Here is a 13996-nt window from a genome sequence, read left to right on the forward strand (position 1 = left end):
AAGTAATATGTACAATGTACAGTGTCTGACTCCTCTTTCACAGATTCTTAGCCGCATGAAAACATACCACATTCCTCTGTCACTTATGGTCACAGAAGCTTCTCTGTCGTCTCATCTGCATGTTTGACTGAAATATTTGAACTATGATTAAATTCTTATCCTGTTTTGATCATTTTCAGTTTAATGTTGATTTAAAAACAACAATTTCTTCAGTGATGAATCCTAGAATACCTGTCTCTACAGCTGGTTGTTTGCTTTACCCTGACTCTGAGAGTCGGAGCAAATATGACCAGAGTCATCATTTAATTGCACATCATGTGATTACGTGTGGAGGTTTATTTCAGGCATCATCGTACTTCATATTTTTTTATTCAGGGTGCTAATGTGTGAGTGAACCTGTGTGTTTTATTTTTTTATAATTGTCATGATGATAATCTAAGATTTGTGAAAATGCCGTTTTTAGTCAAATTGCATCATCCAATTTTCTCTGTGGAGACTCTGGGGAAACTGTTAATTTGTTAATAATTGCAAAATTTCCTTTTACTACATATTGGCTCGAAAGGGGTGAATGCTCATGCTGCTATGAAAGAAAGAAAGAAAGAAAGAAGAAAGAAAGAAAGAAAGAAAGAAAGAAAGAAAAAGAAAAGCACCTTCACAATCCATGTTCCGCTCTGGGTTTTATTTTGGAATCCTTTAGCGGAAGTTGGCTCTTCAGTCCTCTAACCTTGACTCTGTGGATCAGTCCAGATGCGCTGCTGCCGCCGTCAGCCACAGTTTGAATCTGGCGTCCAGAGAGACGCATCTCTCCTCTTATTTTACAAAAATCTTTTCCCCTTTCAAAGTACACTCAGAACAATAAACTGGACGTGTTTGTTTTTTCTTCTCAGTTTCCACCCTGATCTATTTTGGTAGTCATGGAGAAGCCGGGGATCCAGCAGGAGAGCTTTTACGCACCGCGCATCCTAGAGCGTCGATTCAAATCACAGTGTAGGAACATCTGAAAAGTTTGCTGCATATTAGAGAAGCTGTGCGCGGACTGTGCATCATGAGGTACGGCTTGGTGGTGCTCACTGCTGGGTTTACAGGTTTGCTCAGTTTTAGCCTCCTGGCTGTGGCGATCGGTACCGATTATTGGTACATTATCGATGACAACACAGCCGACCACACAGGTCCGGGCGACCTGAGTTCACATTCCGGACTGTGGAGGATTATTGAAGGTACGTCAACTCAACTCAAATCCTTTATTGTGGTCTGTTGTTTGTGTGAGATGTCAGTGACAGGGTCTTCAAATGAGTTGTGGGTGAGCTGTGATGAGATTTCGAAAAGCTTTGTCAGTTAAACTATTGTGCGTAAAAAAGCATTGGAGGTCGGAATTCTGAATTTGTAATCTCTGTCAGTCCGAGGCAGTCTTGTTCGTGATGCAGATGTTTACATGGGATCTAATGATGATCAGGGATTAGGTTGTCTGTGATGTTGCAGCGATGCTCGCCTTGACTCATTCCTCACCACCCTCAGAGAGGAGAACTCAGGTGCAGACGCTTCTCGCAGTGGATCCCAGTTTTTGCACAGAAGAGATGACATGCCAGTGCGGCTAAGAGGCTGAATTGTTTCTCCTCGTTCATCATCATTCATCAGACTAGATGTATTACATTTTTTCCCCCCCTTTCCCAGCCATGTGGCAACTCAGCCTCACCATGTGGTGAACAGGCAGGAGGCTGCAGAGAATGAGATAAAGGATTTTTTTTTTTTTTTTTTTTTTTTTGTTCGATACACAGCTGCAACACAGTTTGCTCACTGGCTGCACATCTTGGTCCCAGAGGGGTCCAGCACAGTTTACCCAGAGAGCTCAAACACACGCTGACATACGATTCTTATTGCAAAACCTGTCAACACATGCAGGGGCCGAACAAATATGTGTCTTCAATAGATTGGACTCATCTAACCATGCAATGTCTTATATTTCTACTAACATCATCTTCTTTTTCATTGTTTGGTCTCCAGTAACAATTTTGCCAAGTCTTGGATCTCCCTCCTGCCCGCTCCTGTCATATCTTGACCTTTTTCCTTGACATTTACAGGCGCGAACAGCAGCTCAGTCATCCCTTCTTTCACAGCCAATCTGTCCAGCCTGCCGCCATCAGACAGGCACCTTTTGGGTGAGTGGTGTGGGGTTTTTTTTTTTTGTTGGGTTTTTTGTTTATCGGCTGACATATGTTGCGATAATGAAGTGGATTTAAGAAAGTAGCGAGTCTGCCCGCAGATGAAATGACATTTACAAGGAACAGTTTGCTGTCTGAAATAAAATCCAATCCAATAAGCAACTGTGCACATTATGCAAAGGATGGCATATGTTCTGAAACAGTCCCTGTTCGCAGGTTTGTCAAGGAAATGGAACACAGTTGTCAGACGCCATCTGAAGCGAGTCTTAACACACTGCACGTTGATTTTCATACCCTACTTACCAGTGGGAGTGAATGGCTCCCTGGATGGCAGAAATCAGTCTGAGAATCTAAACTGATCTTGGAAGTGGTCGCACTCAGCAGCAATCTTGAATCCAACTGGCATGAAGTGAAGACACTGTGTCAGGCTCAGTCCTTTAAAGGTGCACCACGTAGTTTTGGGGAACGGAATTTTAACCAGAAGAGAAAGATCCTCATAAACTGATATTTTTATGCCTAAACAAACAAACTCTCTTTTGTTTTCATGTCTGAATAAATAAACTGACCTTAAAGGTCAACACATTTTCATAGTGTCATAGTGACCCTGCCACCTTTCTAGCTTCAAACAGTGTTCTGGGGACCTTATTTTCCTCTGAGAACAGCTTTGAAAAATTAAACATTTGTAGTCTTACTTCATTAATATTTTGGGTTTGCTGAACTACATAGTTCCCCTTTAAGATCTTTAACCACGCTGACCAGTGTGCATTCGTATGCGAACGTGTGTGTCTGCAGGCTTGCACAGGGTGGTGGTCATCATGTTGCCTCTCAGCCTGGTTCTCCTGGTGTTCGGCTGGATCTTTGGGCTCGTCAGTTCGTTGGCCGGCAGTCCAAACTTGCTGGCCGGATCAGCATCCTACGTTCTCTTCTGCAGTAAGTCCAGACAGATTTTTGATTTGATTAGTTCTACGGAGTCTCTAGCAATTATATGTGTGTTTCATGTAAGCTGGTCTGTTATGCAGGTGCCTGAGAATGTGCCTTTGTGTGTGTGTGTGTGAGTGTGTGTGCGCGCGCGTGCGTGTGCGTGTGTGTGTCTTTGCGTCAACCACATCACAGTAGACAACCTTGACGATTCATATTTAAATAATTTCTCTCTCACTTACTTGAAAGAACCCTTCATCCCCAAATTGATTAAGCATATTTTCCCTCCTACCCCTTGTGCTATTTATCCATTCAGGTTGTTTTAGTTTCAGTTTCAGCAGACCTTGTTGTGAGCAGGTTCTTTAGAAACTAGTTTACCTGTGTCACAATGCAGAAGGAAAGGTGCATGTTGTTGCACTTCAGTGAGATTGTAGGATAACGGCATTACAGAGACAGAGATTCTCAGAGGTCCTGTTGTGAACAGATGTTTCCTAAGATCTAGGTCACAGGTCATCAAGGGGCTATTGGGTGCACCTCTGATTATCTCCATCAACTGGCTGCAATCAGTCAGCTGGGAGGTTTTATGAGGGTGTTACAGTTCCCCTGCTCAGTTTGTTGTGTGTCTCCAGGGAGTCAACACCATCAGTCGGTTTTCTGTGCTTTACGTTTGAGTGAAAATCTGAGTTGAGTGTGACTCCGACTTCACCTTTTTTGGGGGGGGCGGGGGGGGCATCGACATCAGGTCTGACAAATTGTTGCAGGCCTGGGATTTGTTTTTTGTTTTTTTTGTTGCACTCAGAAACTGTGGGAGGGCCCAAATTGCACATAATGCGAATTTGCTTCAAATATATATATATATTTTTTTATGAATCATTCTTTTTAAAAGTAATGGATACAACATTTGCCCTGATAAGACCTGTTGTCTCCAGTGTATGTGACTTGCACAGATTCAGCATCCCCGCCGTGAATTCAACCTCTATATCAGGGGTACTCAAATACAAATCTTAAAGGGCCACAAAGATTTTTTTGAATGACTCAGAGGTCCATGTATTGAGGTCGGTCAGGCCACATGCAATAATACTGTCATATTCAAAACAAAATGTCCTTTTCATTCTAAACAACAAAATACGAACTAAAATAAAATGTAATTTCCATTTTAACATAAATTAAAATACGTAGTTGAATATTTCCTCTTTTGGTTTGTCTTCAAACATTGTGTCCATCACTTCAGTCATGCATTATTTTATTTCATTGTGACATAGATGTGACAAGAATCCTGCTTGCAGCTTGATATGACGATTTCAGTGCATTTATTTGTGTTTTGCTTATCTCTGAATTTTAAGGAAATGTCTCTTCAAAATTCCTATGCTTCGTCTCGTAATGCCGTCAAATTGGAAATCTTCATCACAGCTTCTCCTGGCATATTGTAACGCCACTTGTTGACTGTGGCGCAATGGATCTTGGGTATTCTGTTGTTGTTGGTGTAATTATGGTTCGTGAATGTGTTTGTGAATAAGATGATATGTAAGATGGTTGTGGGTTATTTCACGTCATCTGTTCTGTGATTAAATGGTGTTTTAACAAGGATGATACAAATTTTCGCACCGTGAGTGAAAGGGTGTTTGCCGGGAGAAACTGCCCATCCGTTACACTTTTTGCAACATTGAATATACATGAGGTCGCTAATATTAGCTAAAACTTGTCAAACTGCGCAAGGCGGTAAAGTAAGACGAATTATTTAAAACCGCTGCATTGTCAGATACGTGGAGATTGTCGCGGTTGGAGGCAGAATAAACGCAACTTTGGAGATCCTATTTCTGCGAGTTGCCGAGTATCACTGTCCACTTTGTCATAACAGTTTACTTGGAAACACGCCATATTCAATCTCTTACCACCAGCAAAATGTGAATACGCGAAATGCTCCGAAAACGAAAGTGAAAGTTGCGCTCTGTCTGTGTATCGTTGGCATGGAGACAAGTCCCGGTATACACGTGCTGACCCAACCAAAACACATAGTGAAGGAATAATAGAGCGGGGGCTATTGAGGACCGCTGCTCTATATGGTCACCTTGACACCGGGTAGGCGCATGTGTTAATTATTCTAATTTTAATTTCTAATTTTGCCCACTGTAGTAAATCAAATCGGAATTGTGTTCGTGGGGGTAGTCCGGGTATTGTAGTCTCTGTTAAATGGCGATTTTTTTCTCTTAATACCCTACAAAGCTTACTATAGGCCTAATACAGATAGAAAATGAAGAGAAGAAATTATAATAGGGAATGTTCTACCTGCTCTAATAGCCTATGCACACTGCACAGGTCTTATTACAGGTTAAAATATCTTGAACGTAAACATTACTCAGTAGGCCTGTAAGTGAGGGAAAATTAGCTTTATTCATGATTAAAATATGATAATGAGGACCCCAACGATTGGCCTTCCTTTCGTTCTCAGTCTACACTGAAATTGCATCTTTAACAGCCAAATTTTAGCGACGCCCCTGCCTATGATTCAGATGGACAAATAAAACGACAGGTAAGAGAGAAAATATGCATTTTTCATTTTAAGGCAACTGCTCTTATTGCTCTCAAATCCTCATTGCAGTGTCCCTAGACTGAGGAGTATTACTGGCGCAGGCCGAGGGCTGATGAGCAAACAGCCATTTGTGTTGTGTAAATGTTGTACCTTGCCTTTGGCTGCTGTAGCTAGAATCTGCGGCTACACTCCACATTCCTCTGTGTGGACTTTCAGAAACCCATTCGGCTAAATTGAGTCAGGTAATGATCTTTTCGCTCACTCTGTTATTAGAGTGGCTTGACGATGGGGATTATAAGGTATTAAGGAGGAGGAACACCTTCAGACTGGTGTTATTGCGCCGTGCACGGCTGTTTGTCAGAGAAGTCACTGATCAACTCAAGACCGTCAGTTCTAATTATTGCAGAACTGTGTGTGATGGTCGTGCTGCTCTGACAGAGACTCCCCATATGCTAAATTAACAGTTTTGACACCTTTTTTTTTTTAACACTGCTGTTCTGCAGAATTGTAACTCAAGGCCATGATCTACCAGTTCCATGTTTTTCTTACACTTGCCAGTCAGATTTGCATAAAACAAATCAAATCATAATCACAAGCTGGTTCCTGATGAGGCTGAGCATGATTTTAGACAACAAACCACCAAATGTTCTCTCTACCGATCTGGACATAATTAGCAGTATTGATCACAGCATCCGCAGTAATTGCTGATCCTGATGAAGTGGCATAAAATTGCAGAGGACCTTGTCCCCGATTGAAAGATTTGGTCAGACTGTGTCCTTTTTGTACATTTTGAGTGCGATGTAGACTGTATAAATAGAACGTTTAGACCATTCAACCACAAGGCTGACGCATGTGTGGTTTTGAGTTAAGTGTCTTAAAAACGTTTGGATGTATTGCCATGAAACTGGAACACATTGATGTTCAGGACACATTTTAATAACTTATTGTGAGCATGTTGCCATGTTTGCATCCGCATTTAGACCAAAGCACCCCAACCAAAGCCTCCTGTGTCTCCTTCCGTCTTGCCCACCCTACACCTTCACATTCTGTGGTCAAGTTAGCAATAATGAATATAAGGGATGGTAAGATTCCACGATTCGTATCAGTACATCCTCATGAACATCGGTTGCATCAGTTAAAATCCGGATGAACTCGAGATGTATCGTATATAAAATCTCTGCATCGATAAAAAACAATACGTAAACTAATTTAGAGGTAGGACCAAGTGCTTGTTTGCGTTCTCTTCACCACGGCCGTCATCGGCCAGTTCAGCCAGAGTCCTGTCTAGCGTGAGTTTGAGGTGGGTTGAGCAGAGCACCAAACAGCATGCTTGAAATCAGAGGCGGTCAGAGAGGAAGTAAGCCTGGATGAAGAAGAGATACACTCGCCGGTCACTGCCATCTGTAAAATGTGCCATGTCGCGATTAAACACACAGGGAGCACAACCAATCTAACCTCTTACCTGAAGCGGCGACATGGCGTTAATGTGACAGAGAGGTCCCCTTCGGCTCCAGTGGTTAGCACCAGCGGGGGTGCTGCTGCTAACATGATGACAGGTGAGCAAAGTAGCCTTATCCCAACTTTTTTTCACGCCCCACAGGCTAGCAATTCGGTTCATTCGACCAAAAAAACAGACGCCATCTTGTTCTTTATTTGCAAAGACATCCAGCCCTACAGTGTGACTTAGAGCTTTTGGAGGAAGTTATGATACCTGTGTGAAAATGTTTTGTTATTTATCGCACTTGCTCACAGGAAGAGCAGTACTGTTTTTGTTTAGGGCTGAGTTGTCCCTCCTGCAATGTGAAGCAAACTGTAGAAATGGAGAGTATAATCTGTTTAACTGTACAGCAATCTGTACAACTTTTGCATTCATTCAGCAGCTTGGAACTGCCAAAAGGCACCACTGCTTTGAGTTTAGGGAATTGTCCCATTGTCCCTGTTAAAAGTGTAAAGCACAAGGTAGAAATAAAGAATGAACATAAACTATCTGTACCACTTTGTATTCCATTGTACAGTATTCTTCTGCATCGCATCATATCATATCGCATCGGATCGTATCGCGGAGAATCGTATTGTATGTTATCGGTGGTTGTTTCATATGAGTCTTAAATGTATCGTATCGTTGGCAGTGTATCGAGATGCGTATCGTATCGCCTCAGTGTTGAAGATGCACATCCCTAATGAATATGCAACATTTAGATACACTTTAAAAACAAAGGCACAAAACCACTTAAGAAAAAGATCATTGTTTGGCTCAGAAAAACTGAGTGTAAGGCTGAGATATCAGAGGAATTGGGCCTTTCCGATGTTGTTGTCTTGCTCAGATTGTGCTTGTTTAATTATTTTCTGCCTAATTTGTGTGCTTCTCTTGTGAATGAGAGGATTTTTGTCTATTTTAATTGTGTTTAATTGTGTTCCTGACTTTGTTGTGTTGTAGTCTTCAGCTCAGTTATCAAAATTACTTGTGAGCTGCTCATTTATATCCATCATGGATAATCCTCTCCACCCTCTCCAACTCACACTGGTCAGACAGCGGAGCACCTTCTCCGGAAGACTGCTTCAGCTTCGCTGTCGTAGCAATAGATACAAGAAATCTTTCCTGCCACAATCCATCACTTTATACAACAACTCTCTCACCTCTGCCTGACAGAGAACTCTGGTCTCTCTACTGTTTTGTTGTATATATTATTATTGTTATAGTATATTTTGCATATTTTGTTTTGTTGTATATATTATTATTGTTTACTGTTTATAGCACACTGTGCACTGTATATATACACTATGTATATATTGGATTCTATTTATGTATGAAATGTTTTATTTGCGGACCCACTACTGCTGTAACAAAATAATTTCCCAGTCTGGGATCATTAAAGTAATTCTATCTATCTATCTATCTATCTATCTATCTATCTATCTATCTATCTATCTATCTATCTATCTATCTATCTATCTATCTATCTATCTATCTATCTATCTATCTATTTGAAACAAAATCCCAAAGCTGAAAAGGGTCATTTGTCTTTAAAATTGACAAGATGCTCTGTGCTATTCCTGTGTCTGACCTCCTGCCTGACTCGATCTGTTCTGTCTGCTTCTGTAAAAAAAGATGTTCTCCCTGTCTCTACAGGAAACAGCAACAGAGCTAGTAACCTGCACGCTGAAAATAGCAAGTCACCCTCATATAGGTTACGCTAATATGCTTGCTGGAGCCTAAACAAGCTCACACTTGCAACCGTTTCTTAAGCGGGGATCTAGCCACTTTAATGCCATGGCGTGCTGTGCGAGGCCATGCACGACGAGTCAAAAATAGAAATCAGAGATGCATTTGAGAAAATCTTTAAAATCACATAATAAGCCGATTTGAACTTTTACCAAGGTTAAGAATTATTTCACCGTAATCAGGTGGTGCTCTTTTTATTTTATCACCCAGCCAGATAAGAGTCTGCCAGATGAAACTGAGTATCAGCCTATATAATGACCCTGGAGACAGCCCTTTGTGCAGAAAACGTCTACGATTGCTCTATACAGACCTGGATCTACTGTCACATATTCATCAGCAGCACAGTAACAGAGGGATGTTTTTCTTCCTTCACCCTGACAGGTTCAATGGCCTTGTCGCAATTACACAAGAAAAATAACCACCAATGGATGAATTTGAGCTGAGGTGGGAACTTAAAGGGAATGATCTTGAATCTTGATTTTGGTCAGGCTGAGAGTGAACGCATGAATCTGTCACAGAAATAGAAGGTATTATTATACCTCATCATCTGCGCTGACAGGCCCAGCTTCCTGTGTCACACAAAAAAAGACAGCTAAATTCATGCTTTGCGCTGAGTGTCATGTCCACTTCTCGCCATAAAAAGATCTATCCGCTCGTCCAAAAACCTCCTCTGACAAATGAAAATGGGAAATGGACTGAAGAGTTTTCTTTTTTTACCTATTTCCCCTTTTGAGTTTGAGAGAGATGGTAAGCTGAAACACAAATTTTATGTTGATCTATGCATCAGTAGGACCGTGAAATCCTACTCTGAGCTCTCACTTCACGTATTAGAGAGCTGATGAACTTGTCTGAGTCTCTTGGAATATGAGATTGGGCTAAACTGACATTTTCATCTTTAACAGCTTTGACTCTGCACCTCAAGGTTGTTTTACAAAACAATCTTCACCCCATTAAAATGGTTTTGCTTTTTCTGAGTGAGCACATTAGGTGTTCAGCAAATCCACCGCAGAACTAAAGGTTAAATCTTTCCATGCAGAGGTCCAATCAGGTCCAAGGAAAAAACTGTAATCAGGTGTACTAATCAGTGGAGGTATTTTCTCTGATGTTCTCAGGCAGACTTCCACTCATCTATAATTCAACACGTTTTAGTCCATGTGAAATTGGTTTGCCTGTAGAACCCACAGTGCCTTTCTTTCTTTCTTTCTTTCTTTCTTTCTTTCTTTCTTTCTTTCTTTCTTTCTTTCTTTCTTTAAGATTAATTCCCTCTGATGTAAACCAATGAGGAAATGTTATCTATATAACCATAGCTAATGACAACGACCCATATAAATCATGTTGTCACACAAATACATCTATCCAGGCTTTAAGGTGCCTATTTGTCACCAGAACAAGCTGGCATTGAACCAATCAGTGTCCTTAAGAACAACCGGTTGCTAGAGACGCTAGAAACGGCAAGAGAAGCGACTGTTTGTCAATAGCAGCTCCTCAAGAGGTGATTGGAGAGTATGTTTCATTGAAAGAAGAACAAAAAATGAGGGTTGGACTGTAGTCGGTGTTCCATAATAATATGGATAACATGCATAATAATAATAATAACAGCAGCACTACAGTCCATCATGTCAACTGTGTCACATCATGTTTTTTTTTTAGAACTGCAAGAATTTAACTTCATTTTTCTTATTCTAAAGTGTAACATTAAAATAATAAATAAATTAAGTTGAGAGAAACTGGAAAAAAAAAAGTATTTTTCCACAAAACGTTTGAGCAAATGTTTCACAATAAAAGCCTTGTTAGAAAATGAGAGAAGGCTTGAAGGCTGTTCTTGACTGACAGATGTTTTCATTCCTCTCCCCTGTCTGGCTTTGGTAAGAGGTTGTTTACCAAATGGCTCCACCGGTGGTAAAGCTCTCCGTCTGTTATAGGCATGGACAAACAGATGGTACATCCAATTATCTGCCAAGCATTCTTTGAAAGTGCCTGTCCTTTTATAAACCCTTTCTGCTGGCTTCTTTCCAGATATGATTCTGCATTACAACCCATCTGGTGAATCATGTCAGAGAAGTCCAAGATTGTGATTTTTAATGATCAGAAGTAAATGGAGGTTAACAAGAGCATGGAAAGGTCCAGGGTTCAATGGTTCCGCCTTCCATGTTGCCACAGTAAAGGTCAGTCTGAATAGTGCCTGTAGCAGTGACTGCTCGATAGTTAAGGGGTTTGGGGTTTGACAGTCAGTGTGTTATTCCTTCCAACCATCCTCTGTGCTGTTATCCAAGATGCTTCATATGTCTTTAAGTATGAAAAAAAAAAAAGGAAATGAACATTTCTAAAACTTGCAGTTGAATCTTGAATAATGTGATTTAATTCAGAGGCAGCTTGCTGAAATAATTTGGACTTGAAAAATTGCTTTAAATCTTTAATGCTTTCGGATAATACTAATTGTTTCCAATTATCGGGCTAAGGAGTCTATATCATCTAATAACATCCACAGATTTGAATGAAGACAATTATGTTTCAATAGGATTATTTCCTAATTAAACTAATCAGTTTTTACAACGAGGTCATTAAGTTACAAATCCATTAATAAATGAGGGTGATCCTCATGTTCCAGGTGCAAGTGAATTTGAGATTTTCTTTCCAATGGTGCCATGTATCTGTTTTCAGGTCTTTTCACCTTGACTGGGCTGTGCATCTACATCAAATACTCCAACCAGGCCATGGAGGACTTCAAGCGAATCGCGCCCCCGGAGAGCTTAGTCGATGTGGACATGTCCTACGGCTGGTCCTTGGCCGCAGCTTGGGTCTCCTACAGCCTGGAGGTGACAACTGGCCTGCTGCTTATGCTGGCTGCCAGAATAACTCAGATGAAGGGACACTATGAGTCTGGTGTAGCCATCGCCATGTTATAGGTTAATGATTTTATTTATTTAACAGTAAAAAACAGCTTTGGCGCTGTCAAACGTATCAAGGGCCAAGGCAACAAAATGTAGATGCACGCTCTCGTTTTCATGCAGCCATAGACGCACAGATGTTGAGTAAGTGACGCTGTTTGCACACGTGTGTCTTTGTTCTCCCCAGCCTGTTGCGAGCCCTGCTATCTTGTGTCCATTGTCCCAGTCCTCATGATGGTAGAAATGTGTCTGCACAAAAAGAAAAAGACGCACTATTAATTTAGAGTATAATAACTGCATAGATTAGCAACCTTTTTTTTCTTTTTTCTATGTCATTGAAGTGTTATTCAGTCATTTCAGCCTTGTATTACCAGTCAATATACATGTAAAGCTTATCACCATTGTGTTATGTATGAGTTTGTGGGTCACATTTTAATCACTTTTGATGTGAGATGTGTCTTGAACAATTTTTTTGTAATTGACAGAAAACAGCTTCATCCAAGACCCAAATGCAAACGCACAGCCTTGCAATATGAGCTCAGCGGAGAAACGAAGAGTGTAGTCAATTGGTCTCATTTTTATTTTATTTTTTTACGCTCACTATATGAGGCTATTCGACTCAAGGACTCCTGCATCTCCTCTGCACCCTTATCTTACAGTGTATTTAAATGTGGTTCAAATCAGTGGCTCCGGATATTGAGTTTAAGCAAAGATGCTGATTCTGCAGCACAGAACCACCAGGCAACGGAGCCGCTGACACTCTAGCAGACAGTCGCATCTGCTCCCTCGTTGGTCCATGTGCGAGAAGAAATTTGCCATTTTCATAGCTTTTGAGAAGCAGTAGACATTTCGGTCGATGTTGGATGTAGAAGTTAAGAAAATTGCGGCTACTTTGTGCCTTCTGCTTACAAACTTCTGTGCCCGTCCTCCTCGCAGACACATTAATCATGCAAACAGGGCTGAGGATAAGTGCACTCCGGGGAACCTGCAAGCTGGTTTCAGCAGTAAAGAAAATGTGCACGTGTTGCTGCTTGCTTTGCAACAGCTAATGGCTAGATGTTGTAATATTGTGTCTTTCCTGCCCGATTCTAGACATGAGACTTGTCCTCTCTGCATACTGTAAGTAAAAAACAGCACTGTGTAATTGCAACGTTGAGTGCTTTCAATTCTGTAAAAAAAAAAAAAAAGAGTCTTTGTTTTAATTACAAAACTCGCTTATGAACTGCGTTCGTGAACAGAACGGCTTAGCCTTTCCTTTTCTTTTTTTTTTATTTATTGTGATGGCAATAAAACATGAATCAGGCTGTAGGTGAATACTGCAAGTAGGCAGCAGAAAAAAAGACCACATTCACCACATGCTTTCAGATTTTAGTGAGTAATGTTTTCAAATTGATGGATGTACTGAGGAAATGGAGATCAGATTGCATTGTGCTCATCCATGCACTGTATATTTGTTTTAGCTCTAATACAAAACTGAGACAACAAGTCTTGCAGTTAGTGAAACACTGAGGTAATCTCATCTTAGGTCGCAATCGGGACTTCCTGCCTCTGAATGTAAATGAGGCACTTCGGGACTGAGGGCAGACAGATAAACAACTGTGTAAAGATTTGCGGAACCTCTGATCAATACGTTGTAACACTGTTGACTTTAAATGTAAAATTAATTCAGACAGAGGTGTTGTGGCAGCAGTGAAGATTCATGCTTTCTTGCCTTTTATGAGTTTGCTGTAAAAGCCAATTTGAGAGGTAAAGAAGACAGTAAGTCAAAGACATGAATGCAGCATACAAAGCATCCAAAGAGGCTTTGCAAGAGTTATTTTTCTTCTTGCAAACAAAAAGACAAAAAAGTGCATTTAAGAGAAACACAGAATATACAAAAACTAAAACGCTAAACAGAGAAAACTCCACAGGGTTCCAATTAAACAGAAGTCACGCTCAAATACAATTAACACCCCTGACACACTGGCTTTTCCACTGGTTTCCCATTAATATGAGTTTGTACCGGAACGTTTTTGACTCACCCGTGACTGAATGTTGCACTAAGAATACGAGTGAGAACACGCTGTGAGCGGCACAGAAATGTTCTGAAGCAAAGTATAAAAGCCAGGACCACCGAGCAAATTCTAATCATGTTGGGAGAAGACATTCAGAGCGAAAGGCCGACTTCCTTTTTGTGTGTTCGCCGACAGCTTTGTCACAGTCCAGTAATCTGCAGTGTGAGTGTTTCCTGACAGCTTGTCAGGAACTTTCAACTGAGTTGCCAGAATAAATGTTGGCG

At 40.9% G+C, this 13996-nt stretch overlaps 1 protein-coding gene across 1 annotated transcript; it reads left to right on the forward strand.

Moving 5' to 3' along the window:
* Positions 1-739: 739 nt before the first annotated feature.
* On the forward strand, positions 740-12868 carry LOC115574793 (transmembrane protein 235). The gene is made up of 4 exons (XM_030406407.1): positions 740-1217; positions 2079-2156; positions 2952-3089; positions 11492-12868. Exons 1-4 carry the CDS (start codon positions 1046-1048, stop codon positions 11734-11736), a joined length of 633 nt encoding a protein of 210 aa, XP_030262267.1. The 5' UTR covers positions 740-1045; the 3' UTR covers positions 11737-12868.
* Positions 12869-13996: the final 1128 nt, after the last annotated feature.

Source organism: Sparus aurata, chromosome 23 (assembly GCF_900880675.1).
Source record: "Sparus aurata chromosome 23, fSpaAur1.1, whole genome shotgun sequence".
Taxonomy (NCBI): domain Eukaryota; kingdom Metazoa; phylum Chordata; class Actinopteri; order Spariformes; family Sparidae; genus Sparus; species Sparus aurata.